This window comes from Neomonachus schauinslandi, chromosome 2 (assembly GCF_002201575.2).
Source record: "Neomonachus schauinslandi chromosome 2, ASM220157v2, whole genome shotgun sequence".
Lineage (NCBI taxonomy): Eukaryota > Metazoa > Chordata > Mammalia > Carnivora > Phocidae > Neomonachus > Neomonachus schauinslandi.
This window is the reverse complement of record NC_058404.1, coordinates 75,774,961-75,801,971: the sequence shown is the minus strand read 5'-3', so window position 1 is coordinate 75,801,971 and position 27,011 is coordinate 75,774,961. Positions and strand designations below refer to the sequence as shown.

Sequence of the window (27,011 nt, the reverse complement as noted above, 5' to 3'; positions counted from 1 at the left end):
CTGCACAGCCATAAAAAAGAATGAAATCTTATCCATGACAACATGGATAAACTTTGAAGGCATTATGCTAATTGATAAGTCAAACAAAGACAAATACCATATGATTTCACTTACATGTGGAATCTAAAAGATAAACATACAAACAAAGCAGAACTAAATCCAAACTCAAAGATACAAAAAACTGATTGGTGGTAGCCAGAGAGGGGGAGGGTTTGGGTGGGGAGGGAGCAAAATGAGTGGAAAAGATTAAGAAGTACAAACTTCCACAGTTATAAAATAAATAAGTCACAAGGATGTAACATACAGCACAGGGAATATAGTCAGTAATATTGTGTTAACTTTGTAAGGTGACAGATAGTAACCAGACTTACTGTGGTGACCATTCTGCAATGTGTAAAAATGTCACATCACTATGTTTACACCTGAAACTAATATAATAGTGTCAATTATACCTCAATTAAAAAAATAACAAGAGAAAAAATGAAAGAGGACATTTTCTTCAGTAACTCAATGCCATTATCACACCTATCAAGACTAGTAATAATTCCTCAATACCATCTAATACCAAGTTCAGTATCAAATGTCCTTGAATGTATCAAAGTGTCTTTTTAGAGTTGGTTTGTTACAAACCAAACAAGGGCCATGCATACTTACGTCTCTTAAGTTTCTTTTCATCCAGAGGAACTTCCGTCCCTTTTTACCCTCATACCATTTGCTTATTATAGAAACCACATCAGTTGTTTTATAAAACGTCCCACATTCTGTACTTGACTATACACTTGTATTATAATTAAATTTACTCTTTATCCTCTGTATGCACTATGAGTGGAAGTAGCTTTAGAGACTCAGGTTTCACTTTTTTTTGATACGAATACTTCATTGGATATTGCTTCATACTTTGTCTAATCAGAAGACACATGCCTGCCTTTTTCCCTTTTCATGATGCTAAGATTGATCAGAGGGTTGAAATGGTAACAGCTTGAGCACTCTATCAACTTCTCATCTAAAACTTTCGACTACTGATAATCATCCCCTGAATCAATGATCTCATGAGGGGCTGCAAGCAGTGGTTTTCAAATTCCATCAGTCCAGGCACATTTATTAACTGGAATTCTTCCCTCTCATCAACTAAGCCCCCCCCCCCCGCTTTTTTTACTCTGAACCACCATTTGGACAGGAAAAGCAAGATAACTACTTAATACTTTCCTTTTACTTCCAATTTTCAGAGGAAGAGGAGCTGGTGTTTTAGTTACTTCCAATAAAGCTTACTTTTAACTAAATTGGAAACAAAATAAAATATATTTTTTACAAAACATTTAAACAAAAGGGAAAAGAAGAGCTCTGTAAGCAATCCAACTAATTTTAAAGAGTTAACCAGCGACTTCAGATTTACCCAGGGATATAAAAGTCCAAAGATCTAGGACAACCACAAGACTCTCAGAGGAAAAGAGTATCTGGTCAAATTCTTGTTCCTTTGATAAATCAACAGAAAGACCTGTCCAGAGCTTTGGTGTCTTTGCAAAATGACTACCTTTATCCCAAACATGACTTGAAGGCAAACCTCAAGCTGAGATCTTTTTAAAAAGCTATACTTACATGAGCTAAATAATAAAATCTTCTGTGAATACCACAAATTAATTGGAACACCCTGAGATATAGTGTATCTGGCAGGGTCCCACCACAACAGTCCCTTCTGCTTAGCTGGCCACATTTCTGCAACCTCATCTTCCCCACTACATGCATAAGGGCACTTAGACCAAAGACAATTAGTCCACAGCCATGGAACTATGTCCTGGTAAGACAAGATAATCTGTTCAAATCCTTGGGAATTTGAACTGAAAATAAGGAAAAACTTGGGCAGTTTATAGTGGGAAGAAAAGGCATAGACTATGGTTGAGCCATACTAATGGCAGACGACCCAAGTAAAGATCCTGAACTCCCTCGATGAGCTCTTTAGTCATCATGAATCCAAAGCTCCCTTCCTGCTCTGGTCTCCAGGTGTGTCCTATGATAGCTCCAGATGTCCTTGTTACTCTGTTCTCCTTACTGTTCCACAGATATCTGTATTTGTTTGCCAGGGCTGCTGTTAACAAAGTACCACAGACTGGGTGACTTAAAAAACAAATTTATATTTTCTCACAGTTCTAGAGGTGAGAAGTCTGAGATCAAGGTGCCAGCAAGGTTGGATCCTCCTAAAAGACATTCCAAGCTTCCTTGGCTTATAGACAGCCATATTCCCCCCTTGTACATGTCTGTGTCCAAAATTCCTCTTTGCGTAAGGACGCCAGTTATACTGGATTAAGGCCCACACCTAATGACCTCATTTTACCTTAATTACTTCTTTAAAGACACTCTCTCCAATGGTCACATTCTGAGGTATGAGGGGGTTAGGACTTTAATGCATGAATTTTGGAGGATACACATTTCAGCCCATAACATCTTTAAAGTGATCCCCTCTTTGCTTAAGCTAGTTTAAGTGTTGTTGGTTGTACCTGAATAAACCTTACCAAAATAGCTACATTTTCTGGTCTTCTATTATTTAATTATTCATGTGTTTCTTTCGAACCTCCCAAGAGTTTGAGCCATAAGAGAGCAGTAACATGCTTTAAAATTCAGTGAATTCTACCTCCACAGACCTAGTACCCTACAAACAGTTGGTACCAGAAACATAAAGGGCACAGAGAATTCTGTAGAAGATGCTGTGCCATGGCACCCAAGATCCTGTAAGGGTCAGGACTAAAGTATTCATTCTCTTAGCAACCACGAGTATTGGCTGCTGTTAGTTCACAGCTAAGTCCTATCCCAGGAATTTGCAACAGAGTCACTTCACCCAAGGTAATGCCCATTCCTTGCAGGCAGCCTACATCCAATCATACAGAAGCCCAAAGGCCCAGCCTTCTTGTCTTCAACTCAGGACATCTCTGAAGAGCCAACCCAGCTCCAGAGCAACTTGTGGGATTGGCTGTGGCATGTATGCAAATGAATTACAGTTCAACCCTCCCTCTGCCCAATCCTGCTTCCATCCTGCTTCCGTTCCCCACCCACCCCCCAAGGTGTTGAGCCTGAGACTACTTCCCAATAAACTGCTGCACACAAACCTGTTAATCTATTTCCCAGAAAATCGGACTCGCCCTATATCCTATGGCTAACACTGTGACAAAGATGCTGCACTTGATCTTAGCCAAAAGGCCAAGAAGCAGTAACACTGTGACAAAGAAGGAAACAAAAAAAATTGGGAAAAATGAGCCAGGTACTAGGTTAATTTCCTCTTTTCCACATTTTGGTTTTGAAGAATCCTGTCCATCTTCTACTTTCTTGCTAGAGAAAGGGTCCTGTTCCTTCGGATCCCCTCTGACCTGCCCTGTGCAGACACCTTCTGCATCCTCCCCACTCCCATCCTCCAATCCACAAGCAGGAACCCCGGACATCCTGCTTTCCCTGGACAGTAGGGGGCGCCTCAGTCCCCGGCTCCTCCCCCTGGGTTCCTGCCACTGCATTTCTGAAGTCTGGTCCCTTCAGTGCCTGGCCCTGGGGTGAAAAACGGAGAGGAGGGGGTGAACCAGAGGAATCCATCCAGGAGGAGAAGCTGGTCCCGTCTACCTTCTCTGGCTGCTCCCCAGCCGGCCTCTCCCTGGGAGCCTGAGTTCAGGAAACAGAAAGTATTGATTCTGAGGACCAAGACATGGGCCCTGCTGGTAGTGCCTTCCTACTGTCCCTTCTACTGGGTGAGCCTCTGGGGTAGGGGGGCATGGGGATGGGAGAGGCAGAGGTTTTTGGCTGAAGAAGTTACCACACAGAATAATAGGACACTTCACCCATGGGACATTACTTATGAATAGTGTGTCCTGGGGAAGTCCTGAGGGGATATTATATGCAAAGCAATAAACAAAAAAAGACCCCTGCCCTCGTAGGGCTTATAATCACTGCACTTATTAAATATATAAATTTTAAAGCAGGTTAGAAAGTCCTAAATGTTAGGAAAGGAAAGGGGCAGCAGGAGTGGAGGGGCAGGAGGTGTGTTGTAATTTTAAATAGGGTAGTCAAGGAAATTTCATAAGGAGTCATTTGAGCAAAGCCCTGAAGGAACTGAGTGACTTAGCTACAAGGATCTACGAAAAAAGCATTTCAAGCAGAGGGAATTTGAAGTATCAATACTCTTGAGTGATTTCAGGCATAAGCTTGTTCACTTATTTTTCTGGCCCACAATGATTTAAAAAAGCAGGGTAGGTTGAGAGCAGGAAAAAGGTAAGAGTTAGCAAAAAAGATACACAAATACTGCAAAATGCCAATTCAGATAAAGAAAACAGCTATAAACCTCAAAAGCACCTGAAGGCATCATTGTGTTTACAACCTAATATACCTGATATTCCTGGTGACAACCCTGAATCTTCCAGTAAAAGTTAAATTACGTTCCATGTATGCTGCTAAAGAAGGCAGGTAAGTATGTAATTTTCGAGATTCCCACTAATGGGTAGACATTTATAAAAATCTGGCCTTTAATACAAATCTGAGAAATTTAAATACGTGGAAAGCCTCTCCATTCAGTGAATCTAGACGTAAGATGCATTATTGTATACTAATGATATGGTGTCTGTCTTAGGGTCTTGCCCAAGTTCTTACCCCAAAAAGAAAGATCTGCAATCAGGTGAGTGGTCTCTACCTAGACTGCTGGGTTTGGAACTGGGATAGGACGGAGGATGGAGGCTAGGGAGGACTCAGGTCCTCGGAACGGATGGGAGTTTAATGATGATAAGATGAGAACCAGAGGAATGGGACACGGAGAGTTCTACATGTCCATCTCTCTTCTTTCTGTAGTGTGTGGACGACCTGTATACTCAGGCCGTGTTGTGGGTGGCCAGGATGCTGTTGCAGGGCACTGGCCTTGGCAAGTCAGCGTGCGCTTGGGCCAGAACCATGTCTGTGGAGGGTCTCTCATCAGTGACAGGTGGATACTGACAGCAGCACACTGCTTAAAAAAGTGAGTCCTACTGGGGGCTAGCACACAGATAGGTTCTCAGTAAATACTTGAATGATTTCATGAATGAACCAACAGACAAATCAAAGTGGTAAGATGAGTCGGCGTACCTGGGTGGCTCAGTCAGTCAGACTGTGAGCCCTGAGTCGGGCTCCATGCTCAGCGTGGAGTCTGCTTGAGATTTTCTCTCTCTCTCCCTGTTCCTCCCCCTGCCTGCACTTCTCTCTCTCTAAAATAAATAAATAAATAAAATCTTAATAAAAAAAAAAAACAATGAAAGTGGTAAGAGGGGGAGGCAGAAGGAAACCCTATATCACCTTGGACTAGGGATAGGACATAGAGGTAGAAAAAGAAATGACAGAGATAGGCACTATATTAGAAACTTCTTACTTTGTGCTTAATCACTTCCTAAACATCAGCCAGGGAACTCTGTCTTGAGCTCTTCTGGATCACAAACACAATCGGAGCTCTCTCAGAGCTCCTGCTCTAAAAGAAGCAAGGTGCCATGTGGAGAACAGTCCTAGGGAGAGGCTCACGTGAAACTAATGTCTCCAGCCAACAGCTAGTGAAGACTTGAAGCCTGCCACCATAAGGGGGTTTGGAAACAGATCCTCCCAGAGTCAAGCCTTGAGGTGACTGTAGCCCAACTCGATTGTAGCCTCACAAGAGATGAGGCAGAAGCACCCACCGAAGTCACACCTGATTCTTGACGCCCAGAAACTGTGAGATAAATGTTTGTTTTTTTAAGCCTCTAAGCTTTGTGGTAACTTGTTATGCAACAACAGATAAGTAATATATATAGAAATCAAAACAGCAGGACTTTTCAATAACAATACCCAAAGCTCAAAGAAAATACAGAACAAGAACTTCAAAATGCTGGGAAAAAATTATTTCCAACCCAGAATTCTACCCATATGCAAATTATTGATCAAGCGTGGGATAGAAAATAGAAACAAGACATTTTCAAATATACAAAGCAGCAAAAATATTACCTCTCAAGCACATTTTCTCAGGAAGCCATAGCAGAATGTGCTTCACTAAAATCAAGGAGAGAAAAACAAGAAAACATGGAATAGAGAAAAAAGGGGGATATAACCCAGAATAGAATCCCCAAGAAGATGGGAGAAAATACAGGACAAAACTCTGGCCATAAGCATATAAGAGGAGACCAGAGAGACAGGAGACAACAAAAGAAAGAGTGGTTAGGGAGAGAGGAAAGGAGAAACAGCAACAAATCAACCCTAGTCCAAGCTGGAAGTAGGCTGGTTCATTCTAGGTCCATTACATCCCTTCTTGCCTAGACACTTGGTGCTATACATAGGCAGCTTGTTCCCACCCAGCTGTAGCACCTAAGCCTGCTCCACTTTTAGTCTTCTTTTTCTATTCCCCTTAGGAACTGGATTCCTTTGTTGTATACTGTACAGCTGGGATCGATTCAGATAGACCAACCAAGTCAAAGTGTGAAGCATCGTGTGTTCAAAATTATTATCCATCCCCAAACTCAACATACAACTGCAGACATCGCCTTGTTGAAACTGGTCTCTAGAGTCACCTTTACCTCTTTCATCCTGCCCATCTGCTTGCCCCGTATCACAAAGCAGTTGAAAATTCCAGCCTCTTGCTGGGTGACTGGATGGGGAAAGGTTAAAGAAGGTGAAGGTGAGAATGGGTAAAGAAAGGGGTTCTTTTATCCATCATCCTCTTTGTACCCACTCCAGAACATTTGCATTCTAGGTATACCATTACTATGGCAAATATTTTTTAATAAACCCCAACCTATTGATATTATCTGTAAGTCTTCAAATAAGATGTCTTTTTCACATTTATTATGTTTTTTAGATCCTGCTTAGAGTCTAGCTAAAGCTGCAAGAGCAGATACTAACAATTTGAACACATAATTACTTCTCTGAAACAAAGGTTAACAAACCTGATCTAAAGTCTGGAAGAGTCTAGTATTTTTGAAAATCTGTTCTTAAAGTGTTGTGTCAACTCTTTCCCAGGAGGAGTGAGGACAAGAAATGATCTGGGAGCAGAAAAATAGGAAAGGAAGAAGTTCTTGAGTATTTCAAATACTCCTATCTTTATTGAATCAAACTGTATCAGAATTTCTCTTTATTTAAAACACGAGGAATACCCCACAGTGGCACATTAGAAAAACCTTAAAACAAATAGAAATAATTTTGAATTATCCATTGTTTCAGATTAAATTTACCAAAAATATTCCTGTATTAGCAAATATGATTAGAAAGTGATTGTATTCTGCTTTCGGATTCTCATTCAGAGATTTCTGCAAATCATGACTGAATTTTGCCGTTGCAACTTTCCAGATTGCTTTTCCTTTCACTCCTGTCTGTCTTTACAGATACCGATTACCCCTCCATCCTCCAGGAAGCAGAAATACCCATCTTTGACCGCCAGACCTGTGAAAAACTCTACAACCCAATCGGTTCCATACTGCCAGAATCAGAACCAGTCATCCAAGACGACGAGATATGTGCTGGTGATACAGCTAAAATGAAGGATACTTGCAAGGTTAAGGTTTGCTCTTGAATTTTTTTTTTTAATATGAGACTTTAATTTTGACCCAGGTTTTCCTGAATGTAAACAACAGTAGACTGGGAATCAGGAGACAAAGGTTCTGACAATAATTCTTGTGTTATGCTGGTTCCATGCTGCCAGAATCAGAGCCCGTCATCCAAGACGAGGTATGTGCTGGTGATACAGCTAAAATGAAGGATTCTTGCAAGGTCAGGGTTTGCTCTTGAATTTTTTTTTTTTAATATGAGTCTTTAATTTTGACCCGGGTTTTCCTGTATATAAACAGCAGTAGACTGGGAATCAGGAGACAAAGGTTCTGACGATAATGCTTGTGTTACGCTGAATTACCGATGAATTTAACCTCTTCAACTTTTGATCTAGAGAAATGCTAACTTTTGGTTACTGGGTTTTCACAGACTTGTATATTTTTATAAATATATTAAGAGGTTGACACAGAACTGCCAACTTTATTTTTTCAAGTAAGAACATTTCACTCTATATTAAAAGATGTCATTCCACTGTCTCCTGATCCTTACTGTCCAATGAAGACTTGTCCATCATTTTTGTCTTCCTCCATTGAGTGTGATGTGTTGTTTTGCTCTGGCTGTTTTCAATATATTTACCTTCACATTTGATTGTCAGAATGTGATGGGGCACCTGGGTGGCTCAGTAAGTTGAGCATCCAACTCTTGGTTTCAGCTCAGGTCAGCAGGGAGTCAGCTTGGGATTCTCTCTCTCTTTCCTTCTGCCCCTCCCTTGCACATGTGCATGCTCTCTCTCTCTCTAAAATAAATAAATAAATCTTAAAAAAAAAAAAAAGAAGTTTGAATGTGATGTGCTAGGTGTAATTTTCTTTGTATTTATCCTATTTAGGATTCATTGTTTTTGTTTTTTTAAATCTAATCTGTTCTTTTATCTTTTATCAAAACTTGAGAATTTTTTCATTCATGACTTCTTCAAATATTCTGCCTCATTTCTCTCTCTTCCTCTTCTAGTTGAAAGAGAAAATGTAGGTTACACCTTTTGATTTTTTTCACACAGTCTCTGATACTGTTTTATTTTTACCTTTCTCTGTTCTTCAAATTGGATACTTATAAATTAATCTATATTCAAGATTACCTCTCTCCTGTCATCTACATTTTAGTGTTAGGTTCATCTAGTGAAAGTTTTCTTCACATATTTTCACATATTTTATTTTTTAGTCCTAGAATGACCACTTGGTTTTATTTCCTTTCCCTCTCTCCCCCTTCCTCCCTCTCTCCTCCTCCTCCTCCTTCTCTCTCTCTCTCTCACACACACACATACACACACTTTTCTCTATCTCTGCCATGATGTCCTATTTGTATATTCATTATTTGCAGTCAAACAACAATGGAACACGGTTTGACACCCACTAGGATGGCTATTATCAAAATAGATAACAAGAGTTGATGAGGATGTGGATAAATTGGGACCTTCATACTCCTTCTGGGAATGTAAAATGGTACTGCTCTGGAATTACTATTCTTCAAAAGGTTATATACAGAGTTACCATATTACCCAGGAATTCCACTTTAGGTATACACCCAAGAGAAATAAAAACATGTCCACAGAAAAAATTATGCATGAATATTCATAGCAGCATTATTCATAATAGCCAAAAAGTGAGAATAATCCAAATGCCCACCAACTGAGGATGAGATCAACAAAATGTGGTATATCCAAATAACGGAATAATTTTCAGCCATAAAAAGGAATGGAGCACTGATAGATGCTACAAGGATGAACCTTGAAAACGGAATGCTAAGTGAAAGAAGCTAGACACAAAAGATCATATATCATATGGTTCCATTTATACAGTATGTCCAGAATATGCAAATTCATAGAGGCAGAAAGCAGATTACCAGCTGGCCTAGGGCTGAGAGGAAATGAGGGTGACTGTTAATGGGTATGGGGTTTCTTCTGAAGGTGATGAAAATGTGGTGATGGTTAAACAACATTGTGAATATACTAAAAACCACTGAACTGTACACTTTAAATGGGTGAATTGTGTAGTATATGAATTATGTCTCAATAAAGCTGTTAGAAAAAGAGACAGCAAGATTGAAAGACAAACCATCAACTACTATCTCTATCATTTTACATAAGAAAAGATTATTTTAACACTAAAAAAAGGCAATAAGAACCTAAGAATAGAAAAATAAGGACAGTTCATTCAACTGAAATAAATTTACCTTTAGGGAAAAAATTCATCACATTAATTTCTCTTTTTTATCACAGATATAACTACTGATATATTTAGCTAAGGTCTCTGCCAATTTCAAATTGTAGGATTCTAGAAATCCCATGATCTTCCCCTAATGCAGTAAGAAGTCCAGCTCCCTCTAGAGTTCTCCAGCTCCATGGGTTCCATTGCCCCATTCTAAGGAACTCTCCACCTCTTGTGACCACTTTCCTCTTCAAGGTCCCTTTTCACTACACTCACGACCTTTATCTTTCCTCAGGGTGATTCTGGAGGACCTCTGTCATGTCATATTAACGGTGTATGGACCCAGATAGGACTAGTAAGCTGGGGAATAGGCTGTGCTGAATCTCTCCCTGGAGTCTACACCAGCGTGATCTACTATCAAAAATGGATTAAGACCACTATCTCAAGAGCTGAGGTCTTGGGTGCCAATAATTTGGACTTACCTGACTTCCTGTACCTTACTGTACTGCTCTCTCTGGCCCTGCTGGGACCCTTCTGTGCCTTTGGGCCTAACACTGTACCAGGAGAGTAAACAGTATAGCTAAAGCCACTGGCCAAGTACAGGGTCAGGGTGGGAATACACAGAGATTAAGCCCCAGGAGCAGAGAACTCACAGAGAGTCGCTAGGAACCCTGGATTACTTCATTAAAATAATTAGAAATGATTTTGGTTTTGAGGTTCTTTATTCTAAAAGTATGTTTTAGGGGTTGGAATGTGAGTAGCTGAGAAATAAGGCTGCCGCTTCTGTGCACGGCATTCTTTGTCCCTGACTATGAATCTTACAAGGCAAGAAAGGTACCTTCTATGAATAAGTAATTATGGACACAAATAAATGGCTACTGGAGAAGAGGGCAAGAAAAGAAGTATCTGTGAAGGCAAAGGGAAAGTCCTCAGGAAATATATTAAGAGTTTACTTTGGGGGCCCCTGGGTGGCTCAGTTGGTTAAGCGTCTGCCTTCGGCTCAGGTCATGATCCCAGGATCCTGGGATTGAGCCCCGCATCGGGCTCCCTGCTCAGCGGGGAGCCTGCTTCTCCCTCTCCCTCTGCCTGCCGCTCCCCCTGCTTGTGCTCTCTCTCTCTTGCTCACTCTCTCTCAAAAATAATTAAAAAAAAAAAAAAAAAGAGCTTACTTTGGGTCCATGGCTTGCATTATGGGCTTCTTGTCTATATTACTCACTTCCTCTCCTAACCTATACTTTGCCTCTGCAAGGAGTCAAATAAAAAATGTGTATATATAATTCATTTTTCTGAAATTTTTACTTTTTGAAATACCAATGTGACCTACTACCAAAAAATGGATTAATGCCAGGATCTCAAAAGCTGAGGTCTTAGGTTTCAATAATCTGGACCTGCTCAGGTTGTTTAATGTTACTCCAATAATAAAGTACTTTAAATGTTTAATAAGGACAGGATAACATCCCTTGCTTAACTAGCATGCTTCTTTTTATTAATCCATCCCATGACCTACTATTTCCTACTTTACCTAGGCTTCCAGGAGCTCAGAGCTAAGTTATATACTCAATTTCAGTCATTACCTTTATCCTAGATTATTGAGTATAATTCCATTCACATCTCTTTTTATTTAAATCATCCTTGGAGCGCCTGGGTGGCTCAATCATTAAGCATCTGCCTTCGGCTCAGGTCATGATCCCAGGGTCCTGGGATCGAGCCCCGCTTCGGGCTCCCTGCTCTGTGAGAAGCCTGCTTCTCCCTCTCCCACTCCCCCTGCTTGTGTTCCCTCTCTCGCTATCTCTCTCTCTGTCAAATAAATAAATAAAATCTTTAAAAAATAAAAATAAAAAAAATAAATCATCCTTCATTTCTCATTTGAATGAACTTGAAAGTTTTATTGCATCTGTGTCTTTCATGGTAAGTCAACTTTCAAAAAACCCAACTTTTTGGATAAACAAATACCTTTAATAGGAAGTGAGGGTAGATTCGGAAACTTAAAATCCTTGCTAGCCATTAACCCCGTCTGTCTTCTGGACGGCCACTACCCGCCAAACCCCATGTCCCTTCCCTCACTTACACCTATGCTCAACTCCATTTATTCTCCACAGCCTTCAGACTAGTTTTAAAAATAAAGATTTTTTAAAAATAAAGATTTTTTAATACATTTCTCCCCCCATTTTCCCTGCTTCAGCACTTCAAAGACATCTCCTTGCTCAGAGGATAAGGGGACCAAAGTCCCTAAGAGGGCTGACAAAGCCATGCAGGTTCTGATCCCCGCCCACTTCTTCAGCCTCACAGCACCCTGCTCTCCACGCTTTCAATTCTTCAGATGTTCCAAATCCCCTCTCAGCGCCGGACTTCTGCATCTGCTATTCCTGCTCTCCTACTGCCTTTGCCTAGTTAATTCTTACTGTGCCTCAGATCTCAACTCACCTTTCACTTCCTCAAGGAAGCTGTCCCCATCTCTCCCGACCAGAACAAATCCCCCACTGTATATTCTCATAGCATTATGGAGCCCTCCTTCGTAGGACTCAACACAGCTGTAATATATTATTCATTCGTGTAATTGTCTAGTTAATGTACGTCTTACCAAAATGTAAGGATTTTTGTTTTTGCCAAGCACTGTATCCTAGTTTCACTAAATACTTGTTGAACGAACGAATGAATGAATGATGATCACTCAACCTCTTCGTTTCCCCAACTAACAACCTGGGTATTTTGTTTATGGAGGTAGCCCAGAACCTGACACAACGTCTTACACAAAGTAGACTTTCAAATATTAGTTAAATAAAAGAATGAAGGAAAGAACACTTCAGTCTTGTTCTCCTTCTCATCTCTCTCCAGCCATAACAAACGAAGGAGAGAAAAGAGGACATAAAACAGGTAAGTTGGAAGGTTTCTGGAGGAAAGGATTTAAGCTAGGCAACCGCTGGAATGACATAGAGGGCAAAGCAAAATGGCAACTGAGAAAAAAGAACAAGAGAGAAAAAAGGGGCAAGAAAGGAAAATAGAGGAGAAAGGACAGACTAAGATCAAAACAAACAGGAAGAGAAAGCACACAAAAGTATGTGCCAAGACAACACAGCAAGAGGACATAAAGAAGGTCAAGAAAGCCAAAATATTGCTTCCTATCATTTCTCCAGACTCTTAGGAAGTACCTGTTCTGCAGCATGGGATCTGGCAAAATTTTTCTCATGAACCAAGAGGTGAAACTTAAAAACTTTTGGAGGGACCAGACCATTCAAAGGGAAGAGGACCACATGACCTCACTGTCCTGGCCACTACTGGTTGGATGTACCAGGGATAAGCACCTGATCAAACAGCTGCCCAGAGGTGGTGGGGCAGTTGGCCTAAAATCTTACCTGACAGATGCACTCAATACTGGACAACCCAACAGATCCCCTCCTGGGAAGTGTGAGTATGCATCGTCTAGTATTCAGCATGCACTCAACAGTATTAAGTGCCCACCATGTTCTAGGCACCATTCTGGCCACTGAGGATACTGCAGTACATTCAACACATTAAGCCTGCCTTCATGGAGTTTACATTCCAGTGGGGGAGAGAGACAATAATCAAATGCAAAATAAATATTTGTTATAATGTCATGTATAGGAAAGTCTGATAAAAACAAAAGAGAAGAAGCAAATAGAGTATCACGGTGGGGGATTCCACTTTAGATAGGGTGGTCAGGGAAATTTCCCTAAGAAGATGACATTATATAGAGGTCTACATAAAGGAGGATAGGAAAAAAAAAAAAAATCCTGAGAAAGAACATTCCAGGTAGAGTGAATAACAAGTACAAAGGTTCTGAGTTGGAAGTATGCTAGGTGCGTGTGTGAGGAAGAACAGAGAAGTCAGTGCAATGCTAGAACACTGTGAGCAAAGAGGGAGAAGGGGATGAACTGAGACCAGAGAGGGTGCTGAGTGCAGGTCCTACAGAGCCTGGAAGGTCCCTATAAGGACTCTGAATTTTATTCTCAGTGCAATGAGAGGGCACTGGAGGGCTAAGAGCAGGGGAATGATGAAAGAAGAACAGAAAATTTCCTACCACAGTGCATCGGAGTATGCAGAGGACATGAGGGGGCTAGGATGGTAGAGAGGGTAGTCAGATGGCAGCAGAGTTAGACAAGCAGAGAGAATAAGAATCTGATACCAACGTACTAATGAGCAAAACACGAGGGCTACATACAGTATCCTGGAGCATCAGTGAGGAAGGTTTGATTCCATAAGGCTGTGTGTTGTTGTCTGCCCTACTCCCCACCTGTACTACCCTTACAATAGGGCCCCACAAACCAAGGTGAAGAAAAGCACAAGCCCAGGTTTCTTACCATCTACTTTATAATTCATCATTAAGACACCTCCCTAACTTCCTATTTGTCTTTTTTCCTTCTTACCCAGACCAATGTTCTTCTCCCTCCTTCATCCCGCTTCTACCTCTAGGCCTTGTTTTATCTGCCCTCTACTCCTGAAATACCCTTCTCTCATAAACCTCAACCCACTTATTTCTGTCTATTGGTTAAGAAAAAGAGGTAGTGAATATCTAAAAAGCACACTGAAAGGACCCTAGGAAATGGTTTTAAAAATTAACAGGAAATGGGTGAACTATATGGTGTGTGAATTATATCTCAATAAAGGTATTTTTAAAAAACAGGGAAATTTTTCTCCTGTTTAAATAAAAATGATTAGTCTGTATGTATTTAGGACTCTCTAAAGATCTTCTAAATAATCCTTGTGACCATTTCAAAAAAAGGTTCAAACCAATTACATACATTTTCTGTTTCAAATGCTAACACACAAAACGTAAAGCTTAACCCACTATATGATATAGCAACGGGTACACATTGCCAGGGGCGGGGGGGGGATCAATAAACATTTGTATTCATGCAACTAAAATGTCAAGTACTTACTGGTAACAAATTTAGTCAATGACACCACAAATGACCAAATGGGGAAGAAATAAATAGGGACATCTTTACTCTCTATTTTGGAGGGGGGCTCAGCAGCATTTCTGCTTTAAAAATCGATTTTAATTTGTAGAACACTTTATTCCTCGGAATATCTGGTTTAATATGCTCCAATTTTCACTTTCACATCTTTAGGAATTTTGCTAAGGTCACATTTAACAAATAAAGCTGTACACTAAGGCTATCAGCAATTTTCCCCCCTAAAAGTGGGGGAAAATTATATAACTATTTCCAGATCTTTTATTAATATAACAAATGGACTATTTCAAGTAATCGCCCATTCTTCCTTTATTTCACCATTTCACTTATTTTCCTTTATTTCACTTTATTTCCTTTATTTCGCTATTGTAAAGTCACCCTCAAAATGTGGGGACATTCTGGAAAAAGAATTCAAAATAATAAAATGTGGAGGTTGTATTTTGATGTTATTTCAACAGTGGCTATTTTATCTTTTCAGATGCTTGACTTCATTCTGAAGCTATACTATTCTCCCCACCACATTTGACTATGTGTAGTTTATTTACATACTAGAAATCAGCTGAGAATTTTATTAAACATATTCCTTCTTCAGGAAAGGGAGGAAGAGGAAGGAGTCACTCAAAATAACCAGAGGTTAGACTCATTATATTCCCTACTATCAACATTAAGAGAAAATGTTCATTGTCCTCAGAATAAAAAAGATTGAAATCTTTAATAGGAAATTCTAATTGTTGTTCAGGATAATCACCCTCGACCGACCCAAATTCTCTCCATGGCATCTTCTACCATGTAAGTGTTCACTTCCCCTCGCCATGTGGTTGGAAGAGAGTGACTGGGGTCTAGTCCTGTGGCACTTGGTGCCACTCTTACGACACTAGCCCACACTACCTTGTACCATAATTAACTATGAATACCCAGGAGTGAAAAGAATAAGATAGGATGAGGGCCTAGGACTCCAAGATGCTAAAAGCTCCTGATTTTAGTGGAAATTAGTGATCAAAGGATAGATTCTAGATGCAGTTGAGTAAAACAGAGATAAAACTTTTAGATATTGATTTTTTGGTATTTTGATATTGATTTAGATATTTGATTTAGATATTTGATTTAGATTTAGATATGATGTGAATGGACTGGATGTGGATGATGAGATTGGTAATTGGGATAGAAGGATGTGAAAGAAAAGGACCTAAAAAGAGAAATCTAGAATGACTCCTAGGTTACTGGCCTCAGAATGGTCATCCTATTAAATGAAATGAGGAAGGATGGAAGAGGAAAAGATTTGACAGGCTACCCAATCCAGTGGTACCTGAATTCCCCCAAGGATGTCAATCTTGTAATCCCCAGAACCTGTGACTATGTGACCTTATCTGGTAAAAAAGACTTTCTCTACATAATTAAGTTAAACATTTTGAGATGGAGAAATTATGCTGAATTATCTGGGTGAGCCCAACAGAATCACAAATTTTCTTATAAAAGGAATGCAGGAGAGTGGGAGTCTGAGGTGTTTTCGCGACTATGCAAAAGACACACAGACTGAAGCAGAAGGGAGAGAGGAGCAAAGATGCTATGCTGCTGGATCAGAGGACGGAGCAAGGGGCTACAAGCCAAAGAGTGCAGTCAGCCTCTAGAAGTAAAAAAAGGCAAAGAGATGATTCTCCCCTAGAGCCTGCAGACGGAACCCAGACCTACGACACCTTGATTTTAGCCCAGTGAAACGATTTCAGACTTTTGATCTCCAGAACTGTGGGACAATAGATACATGTTGTTGGAAGGCACTAAAGTTGTACTAATTTGTTACAGCAGCAACAGGAAAGGAATATATTCATCTTAGATTTGAGAAGCCTATCAGATACCCAACTAACAATGCCAAGCAGACAGTTTGAAGCTTAGAGAGGGCAAGACTAGAGAAATAGACTCACAAGAATCTGTTTGAATTATGGACCCTCTTCCCCAAACTCTCACCCTGTGCCCCAAAACACTTATGCCTACACACATTTTCATGTAATTTCAAGATGCTCAAGGATTCCTAGAACCTGCAGAATATTTTAAGTAACCACAAGGCAGCCTGTTCTAACCCTGATAAGAAGACTGTTCCCTCCAAGGAGGAGGGAACCAAGTAACTCTTTCCTTTTTTAAAGATTTATTTATTTGAGAGAGAAGAATGAGAGAGAGAGAGGCGCACGTGCACATGGGGGGGGGAGGATTAGAGGGAGAAACAGACCCCCCGCTGAGCAGGGAGCCCGATGCGGGACTCGATCCCGGGACTCCAGGATCATGACCTGAGCTGAAGGCAGTCGCTTAACCAACTGAGCTACCCAGGCACGCCCTCCAAGTAACTCTTCATTAAAAAAAAAAAATCTTTAAAAATTTGTTTCCCAATACCGCTTATAAAAAAAAAAATTAGAGGGGTGCCTGGGTGGCTCAGTCGTTAAGCATCTAACTTTTGATCTCCACTCAGGTCTTGATCTCAGGGTCCTGAGTTCAGGCCCCGCATAATAGAAATGTTACAGAAATATCTAACATAGAAAGTTCAAATCCCCCATGTAACCACTGTACTTCTCACTACCACCTTTTACATTCCTCATGCTTAAGAATGTGGTCAGGATGCCTCTGACTCCTTATTTAACTGTTTATACATACAGCTGTACAGTTGTGGGGTTTTTTTTTTTTTAAGCTTGCTTTAAAAAAAAAAATTAAGCCTGCTTTTTAAAATTAGCTTATAACACAAAGCTGTGGTTACAACATCTGCAAAGCCTCAGAAATGAGAGATATTTGATTCATTTTATTAATAATTCCATATAGAGACGCCTGGGTGGCTCAGTCGGTTGAGCATCTGCCTTCGGCTCAGGTCATGACCCCAGGGTCCTGGGATAGAGTCCCGCATCGGGCTCCCTGCTCTGCGGGGAGCCTGCTTCTCCCTCTGCCTCTGTCTCTCATGAATAAATAAATAAAATCTTTAAAAAAAAAAAAAGAAGGATCAAACTCTTTAAAAAAATAATAATAATAATTCCATATAACTAGACTAGATAAAAAGGATAACAGTTGGCTGATCAAAGAAATTTTGTGTCAATGAATTTTTTAAATAATGAAAACATTTGGCCTTAAAAACTAAAATCACTAGATCATCTTCAGAGACAAGTATTTGGATGTCAGGAGAAATCTCCTAACCCCCTGTGAGGTTCAATGAAGCTATTTTTACTTCTGAAACAGAGACCTAACATGAAAGACCTCAAGGAGATAGTATTCTAAAAAATGCACTTTTTTCCACATTCTTTTGTCCAGAAGCTGCTGAGTTGGTATCATAAGGAAAAATATGTTACTTCACTAAAAGAGGCCAAATAAATGACTAGTTCCAAAATGGATACATTTTAAAACTTCTAAAAGCAGGTCACAGAGAAAGCAAACAAAACCAATGTCAACCTACCTTTCTTTGCAGCTCATCAGGCCTAACCAAGCTCTTCCAAGAAAGATCAACTGAGCATCAGGATAGGAGCACCCTTCTGTTGGACCATACTCAAAACTGTACACAGTCAGCGGGGCGCCTGGGTGGCTCAGTCAGAGTCCAACTCTTGGTTTCGGCTCAGGTCATAATCTCAGGGTCATGAGATCAAGCCCCTCATGGGGTTCCGCTCGAGTCTGTCCCTCTCCCTTCCCTCTGCCCCACCCTCATTCGCACGGCACTCTCAAACAAATAAAATCTTAAAAAAAAAACAAAACTGCACACAGTTTTGCACAATATTTTTCATCAAGTGTTTGAATCTCTACAAGTGGAAAACATCTACCAAATACTGTGTGAATTCATAAAGTAGGCTCTAGAAAAATCTTTCTTGAACAAAGACAAGCATAACAGGATAGATCTGGGAATTCCCAGGAAAAAAAGGTGCAAGGCCATATCAAGAAACCTGAGTTTTAAGGGGAGGATACAATGTACAAGACACTGAAAGATTTTAATGCTGGGGAAGAACATGGTCAATTTGCATTTTAGAAAAAAACACTTTGATGGATGTGTAGAGAATGAATTACAGAAAAGCAAGTCTGGAGGGAGAAAAGCTAGGTACAAGGCCACTGCGAATGGAGAAAGATATCTGGACCAGGATGGCAGCAATGAGGACAGAGAGAGAAGACTGAGTCCAGGGCCACATAGGAATATATGTTCAATAGAATTTGGTAAGAGATGATTAAAAAATGTAAGTAATCATTATGGTGGGGGAGGAATTTAGGAACTCTACCTAGGTTTCAGGGTGAGAAATATAGGTTAAAGACATCAAGAATCTATTAAAAAAAAAAAAAAAAAAAATCCAAAAAAACACATTATATTCTTACACTGAGCATTTATCAAATAAGCAAGCTGAGAGAATTAAAATATATTCCAAAAGCTCAATGGGCCAATTTTTAGTTACTTACTAGTTACAGAAAGTTCATGAAAAATAACACACAAAGAACCCTAAAACCCAAGTTTTTGCCATGGTTCCAGTCTGCTCACACTAGCGAACCTTTAAGGAGGCTGTGGTAGATGCTGCTGTTCCCAATGACTCACAGCCCTCCCTGGAGAAGGATTATCCACCCACTCAAGGTGCCAGGGGACTTGCAGGGCCTCCAGCAGAAAGACTACACTTCCCTACATCACTAACATTGTTGACCAAAGAAATGTGAGTAGAAGTAATATAAGCTACTTCTTTTTTTTTTTTTTTTTTTTTAAAGATTTTATTTATTTATCTGAGACAGAGAGAATGAGAGAGAGCACATGAGAGGGGGGAGGGTCAGAGGGAGGAGCAGACTCCCCGCCGTGCAGGGAGCCCGATGCGGGACTCGATCCAGGGACTCCAGGATCATGACCTGAGCCGAAGGCAGTCGCCCAACCAACTGAGCCACCCAGGCACCCTATAAGCTACTTCTAAACAGAGGTTTTAAGAGGTGGCACATGATTTGTCCATTGTTCGTTTTCCCAGTTAGGGATTGCTCCTTCAGCCAGGATCCCAGAATGAAGAAGACAAGTGAGGCTGAGCTATAGCTCGCCAATTGAATATAACTGTTCTAAGATACTGAGCTTTAGAGGTTGTTTGTAACCACAGCATTAACAACAAGGTATGACAGATTTATGATAGACATAGGTGTCTAACAAATAACAATATATGATTTGTTTGTTTCCCCTCTTCCAGTTGAATTTTTCTGTTGATCTACTAAGAAGCAATCCTATGGTTAAAAAAAAAAAAAAGTTGGCCCAAGTATCCCAAAACTAAACTGGAAGGAAACTTGTTACTCGGTTACAGCAAACTTTTTCCATAAAGGGCTGGACAGCAAATATTTTAGGCTCGCGGGCCACATGACTGTCAGAACTACTCAACTCTGCAGATACAGCACAAAAGCAGCCACAGACAATATGTAAATGAATGAGCACCACTGTGTTGCAATAAAACTTTATTTACAGAAACAGTGAGTCAGATTTGGCCCATAGGAATTTAGTTTCCAGATCACTGGCCTAAATCCTTTACACCGTCAATGATGAATCTGAGACCCAGAGAGATTAAATCAAGGTCATACAACCGGCTAGTTGCAATTTGAGCATTAGAATGCAGTCTCCTGAATTTAGTCCTCTACAAAAGGTTCTGTTGGGTCACAAGATGGAGATGAGATATACAGGAAAGTATAAGGCAGAGAATGCTAAGGGTAGGTTTTGATTATATTAAATAGCTTTCAACAGTTTGGTTATAAATGCGGATTTGCTTTTCAAGTTATTATGGCTTTCATATAAACAACTGAATATTGTAAGATCGAATAGGTGAACAAATGATAAATTACCCAATGCCTGAAAAATGATCTTCACTGGAAACACAATTATATACCTCCCTCTATTATCGTGTCCTCAACTTTATCATTTCTTTTATCAACAGGACAGCATTTGCTATGATCATTGCAATAACTCATCTTTTTTTTTTTTAAAGATTTTATTTATTGGGGCGCCTGGGTGGCTCAGTCAGTTAAGCGTCTGCCTTCTGCTCAGGTCATGATCCCAGGGCCCTGGGATCGCGCCCCCCATCGGGCTCCCTGCTCGGCAGGGGCCTGCTTCTCCCCCCCCCCCCCCCCCCCCCCCCCGCTCGTGCTTTCTCTCTCTCCCTCCCTCCCTCTCAAATAAATTTTTTTAAAAAACCAACTATAAAAAAAAAGATTTTATTTACTTATTTGACAGAGAGAGACACATCAATAGAGGGAACACAAGCAGGGGGAGTGGGAGAGGGCGAGGGAGGAGAAGGCTTCCCGCTGAGCAAGGAGTCCGATGTGGGGCTTGATCCCAGGACCCTGGGATCATGACCTGAGTTGAAGGCAGACGCTAAACTACTGAGCCACCCAGGCGCCCCTGCAATAACTCTCTTGAGGCTATTTTTTTAAAGAGCATAATATGAGCTACAAATAGAGTAGACCAGTAGGCAATTATTTCACATGGTATTTTAAATGTTTCTTCAAGTAATAGTCATTGGAGGAAACTCAAACAATACAGAAATATATAAAGTGACACACACTACGCCCTCATCAATTCCACTCCCCAGAGTGTTAACACATGACTGATTTATATCAATCACAACAGTGCCAACAGTGCAATAAAGCTACTTTCTCTTGGGATGCCTGGGTGGCTCAGTCTGTTAAGAATCAGCTTTCGGCTCAGATCACGATCCCGGGGTCCTGGGATTGAGTCCTACATCAGTCTCCTTGCTCAGCCTGCCCCTCCCTCTGCTTGTGCTCTGTGCGTGTGTGTCTCTCTCTCGCTCTAATAAATCAAAAAAAAAAAAAAGCTACTTTCTCTTTTAACAACAAGAGGAATATGGAGTTCCCCTGGCCAGATATCCCTTAGCAATCATGTTTTTTAAAAAAAAAAAAAGCAACAGAGAGATTAAGGATTGTCTATGGCCTGGAATTGAGAAAAGCATGCTGCCTACATAGGGTTTAAATGGAGGGTCTTGACCCCAGCACTGTAACCCAATGAGCAAGACTCCTGAAATACTCTGATAATGCTACTGTACAATACACAAACACTTCAGAATGAATAAGAATATCCACACCTTCTCTTTTGGTATTAATTGGGAAAACCTGGGCTAACTTGCTCATAAAAAGACAATCAGATTTTTTTAAAATCCATACTTGAGTAACATCAGTGAAAATGGCAGAGTAAGGAGTTCCAAAAGTCTGTCCTATGTAAAATCAATTAAAAAAAAAAAAAAAACTGGTAGGAACTGGCAGAACCACCTTTTCTGGAACTCTGGAAACTAACCAACAGCTTGCAACAACCTCTTATTGCACCTAAGTCCAGTGAAACACTTAAAAACAATCTGAATTTTGGTTAAAGTAATAAGCTTTATAACATTTTAACTTACCCTGATTCCATCCCCCATTCTCCAGCTCAGTGGTAGCCTTGAAAATAGCTTGCCTTCTTAGTACCAGTATCAAAAGAAGGACAAAAAAAAAAAAAAGAGTAGAACAGACCTCATGCACAAATTGTAATACAGTGGACCCTTGAACAACGTAGGGGGAGGTTAAGGATGCCGACCCTCCATGCAGTTGAAAATCCACACAGAACTTTTGACTCCCCCAAAACTTAACTACAAAAAGCTTACCGTTGACTAGAAGCCTTACTGATAACATAGTCCATTAACACATACGTTACATGTATTATATACTGTATTCTTACAATAAAGTAAACTAAAGAATGTTATTGAGAAAATATTTATAGTACTACACTGATCAAAAAAAAAAAATCTGTGTATAAGTGGACCCACACAGTTCACACCTGTGCTTTTTACAGGTCAACTGTAAAATGGGTGCCTTGAAAGACCAGCACAAAAGACTTGCCTTTATCTTGCTTAACTCAGAACCCTCCAAGTGCTAAAAAGTGTCTAGCTGGATGAAGTTTCTTTAAAATATTTACGGGCGAATAAACACATCAGTTGCTGCTGCATGAGACAATGGGTAACAGTTGGGGGAAACTATATAATAGACTAACCAGACATTGGAAGAAAAGACTGGAGAATAAAATGCTTTAGGGAATAAGGACTTTGAAAAGCTCCTGCACATTCCCGGGGAATCTAGAAAGCCATGGGCATTCCCAGGGTGGGCGCATGCTCAGAAAAGATCTGAGAAGGCCCTCAACTCTCATCTCTGGCAGATCTTCAGGCTCTGCACAAGCAGGAAGTGAAGGCTAAACAAACTTGTACACTGCCCGGCTGGGCCTTGAAGGTGTGCTGTGATATGCACACAGAGCCCACTGCAAAGACTAGGAGATGGCAGGGGGGCCTCTAGACATTTAAGGAAAACTATCCAATCACTAACTGACCATTAAGGTAATGAAACTAAGACTTCAGTGCCACACATCACAAAGAACACATACTTTACAAAATTAGTTCAGAAAAGTCACTAAACAGGGCGCCTGGGTGGCTCAGTTGGTTGGGCGACTGCCTTCAGCTCAGGTCATGATCCTGGAGTTCCGGGATCGAGTCCCGCATTGGGCTCCCTGCTCAGCGGGGAGTCTGCTTCTCCCTCTCCCGCTCCCCACTCTCGTGCTCACTCTCTCTCTCTCTCTCAAATAAATAAATAAAATCTTTAAAAAAAAAGAAAAGAAAAGTCACTAAACAAACGATACCCAAAGTAGCAGTAATAATAAACCTTGGGGTGGGAGAACAATCTGATTTCCAGAATTGCTACACTGTAATATTCAAAATGTCCAGTTTTCAACAAAAAATTACAAGGAATGCAAAGAAACAAACATAGCCCACGTGGGGGGGGGGGAGGAGGGAGACAATATAAATGGTTCCTGTGGAAGCACAGACACTGGACTTAAAAGACACTTTAAATTAGCTATTTTCAAGATGTTCAAAGAGCTAAAGATACTGCTAATAGAATGAAAAACTTAGCTGCAGACTAGAAGAACGATCTTTAAATCTCATATCCAGCAAAAGATTGGAATGCAAAATATATGAAGAACTCTTAACTCCACAATAGGCAAACAACCAACTTAATTTTAAAATGTGCAAAGACAATATATGGATATCAATTAACCACATGAAAAGATGCTCAACATCATTATCCATTAAGGAAATGCACATTAAAGCCACAATGAAATATGACTATACGTCTACCAGAACAGCAAAAACAAGTAAGAAAAACCAGCCAATACCAAGTGCTGATGAGGATGTGGAACAAATGCAATTCTCATACATATGGCAATAATACAAACTGGTATAGCACCACTCTGGAAAATAGTTTGGCAGTTTCTTATAAAGTTAAAACATACATTTACCATATGATGCAACAAACTGGTATCTAGGTACTTTTAGAGAAATAAAAACATTTACACAAAAAAACTATGTATGAATATCTACAGCAGCTTATTCATAATCTCCAAAAACTGAAAACAACCTAAATATCCTTCATCAGGTAAATGGATAAACTGTGGTACATTCACAGAATTCTCAGCAGTAAAACGGAACAAACTATTGGTACAATATAACAATACAAATGAATCTCCACAACATTGTGTTGGGTGAAGGAAGTCAGTCTCAAAGGTCAGATTCATTACGGTTCCATTTATACCATATTCTGGAAAAGTTAAAGCTACAGAGACAGAGAATAATAGATCAGTGGTTGCCAGGGGCTAAGGGTGTAGGGAAGGTTTGACTCTAAGGGACAGCACAGGAATTTCAAGGTGATGAAAGCATTTTGTATCCTGACAATGGTGGTAGTCACATGAATCTCTACATGTATTCAAAGTCATAGAAGTACCAAAAAAAAAGTCAATTTTACTGTATATAAATTTTTTTTTTTTAAAGATTTTATTTGTTTGAGAGAGCACACATGCCAGAGAGACCACGAGCAGAGGGAGGAGCTGAGTGAGAAGGATACTCCCTGCTCAGCAGGGAGAGGGACACGACCAACTGGAGGCTGGACCCCAGGACCCTGGGAATATGAGTTGATCTGAAAGTAGACTTTTAATTGACTGAGCCACCCAGGCACCCCTGTATATAAATTTTTAAATTAAAGGAGAAAAAGGACTGCAGGGGTTCAAATCTCAGCTCCACTTAATTTCTCTTCGCCTCAATTTTCTCATCTGAAAAACAGAATCTGACTTTATGTTATTAAGGGGGATTACATGAGTTCTTGACATATATTAAGCACTAAACAAGGGATTGATAAATAAAATATTTTGTTCAAACATGCCAAAAAGTTGATATTTTTAAAAACCTACTACCAGAGTAAGAAATTTAGTTTTCAATTAAATGAGCAAAGAAGTAAAGAATATTGGAATTAAAACCCATAATTCCTCATTATCATTAAACATTCTTTGGAAACCTATTAAGTGATTAGCACCAAATTACCTTCTGCAAAGTGTGAACCTGTGTAAAACCTCTGAACATGAGTCACTCTATTTTAGGGACTAAAACTTCACCCTGTTTTTTGAAACAGTAACTACTCTGGACTATTGAACTGGGCAAAAGCATATGACCAAACACAAGACTGTTACACCTATATTCTTTTTTTTTTTTTTTTTTAAGATTTTATTTATTTATTTGACAGAGAGAGACACAGCGAGAGAGGAACACAAGCAGGGGGAGTGGGAGAGGGAGAAGCAGGCTTCCCGCTGAGCAGGGAGCCCGATGAAGGGCTCGATCCCAGAACCCTGGGATCATGACCTGAGCCGAAGGCAGACGCTGAACGACTCAACCACCCAGGCGCCCCAATTCCTATATTCTTGATAAAAAAAACTGGACGCTGCAGACAATATTTTCCTAATAACTGTACTCAGAATATAATTAATTGTAATATACTCAGAAAACTAATTAATTGTAAAATGTAATTATTACCTTCCAATCATCATTTTTGGAAAACTTAAGTTTCCAATATGTCCCCAAACTGCTAAGAGAGACCCCTGACTCTCATACCTCAGTGTTGAGCTGCTACCCGAATCTGTGCTCCCTTGAACTGCAATTCTAAGACCCTTTCAAATAAATGCTTTTATTTCAGTGCTTCCTCTCTTCTCAGCGAACAAAAGTTTACAAAATCCTTCTGCTCAAGGAACTACTGAAAGGTTGGTTCCAAGTACTATGTTAAGTACTATCGTACACTAAAAGCAAACGCTATAATTAAGACTTAGTACTAAATGTTCAGTATCACTGCCCCTCTTCCGCAGCGGCTGTCAAACGGCAACCTCCTTTCCCCAAGTCAGGTGAAGTCCGCAGCGTTGAACTTGCTGCTTGCTTTGACGCCCTACATGACGCCCTATCACTTGCCCAGCTGGTCATGCCTTCCTCAGGGGCCTGGGGCCTTTAAGCAGCAGCACCGGCTGCAATAACGGGGACTCTTATCTTCCCAGCGTCGCTCTCCTTACCTGAAAATTAGCCTCCTTTCCGTGGCCAAGTATCCAAAATCTACGTTTGTACTTTGAAAGCGGGTTCAATGGGGACCCAAGATGGCGGCGCCCCGGGCGGGGAGGAGCCGCTCTCCGCGAGAACCCACAACCGTCTGTGGTGGCCGCGCTGCGCTGCCGGCGGGCTGAGGTGCCCGCGAGTTCAAGGCCCCGCGGAGCTGCTTTACCAACCCCGAGGCCAAGAAGACCCGGAAGGGAGGCCGTGAGGAAGGACTCCCAGCTCTGGACTTGACATCCATTTGCTGCCCTTTGAGACCAAAGCCCAGCACCAGCTGTACTGATGACACCAAGTGGCAAACATCTAAACCTTTTTTTTTTTTTCCCTGAAGATTTTATTTATTTGAGAGAGGGGGGGGGGGGGGGGGGGGGGGGGGGGGCGGGCAGATGCAGAGGGAGAAGCAGGCTCTGAGCAGGAAGCCCAATGCCAGGGCTTGATCCCAGTACCCTGGGATCATGACCGGAGCTGAAGGCAGATGCTTAACTGAGCCACCCAGGTGCCCCAAACATCTAAAGCTCTTAAGACTAAAAAGGAAATAGGAAAACTGTGAAGTTTCTTGGTGTCAGAGCATATCCTTTCTTCTCAACAGGGTAATCCATGAACAAAGTAGGAATGTCCTTTCCATCATAGTGTACATAAGGATTTGGGTCAAAATAAAACAAAAATAAGGTAACATTAAATCATTTCTTAAAAGTTCAATTCTATTCTATTTGGCAGACATGTAGTGACCGTAAGTGCCAGTCACTGAGTTATGAGGCTATAAAAATGAAAAAAAAGGGGCGCCTGGGTGGCTCAGTTGGTTAAGCGACTGCCTTCGGCTCAGGTCATGATCCTGGAGTCCCGCATCCGGCTCCCTGTTCGGCGGGGAGTCTGCTTCTCCCCCTGACCCTCCTCCCTCTCATGCTCTCTGTCTCTCATTCTCTCTCTCTCAAATAAATAAAATCTTTAAAAAAATAAAAATAAAAAAT

The 27,011-nt window shown here is 40.7% G+C and overlaps 1 protein-coding gene across 1 annotated transcript in view; it reads left to right on the top strand.

Moving 5' to 3' along the window:
• Window positions 1-25,970, top strand: part of PRSS48 (serine protease 48) — a 56,887-nt gene extending 30,917 nt beyond the window's left edge. Inside the window, 7 exon segments of the mRNA XM_044913076.1 lie at window positions 3,118-3,250; window positions 4,816-4,978; window positions 6,369-6,634; window positions 7,338-7,507; window positions 9,997-10,260; window positions 10,263-10,298; window positions 25,809-25,970. Of these exon segments, the coding sequence (XP_044769011.1) occupies window positions 3,118-3,250; window positions 4,816-4,978; window positions 6,369-6,634; window positions 7,338-7,507; window positions 9,997-10,260; window positions 10,263-10,298; window positions 25,809-25,970 (1,194 nt within the window).
• Window positions 25,971-27,011: the final 1,041 nt, after the last annotated feature.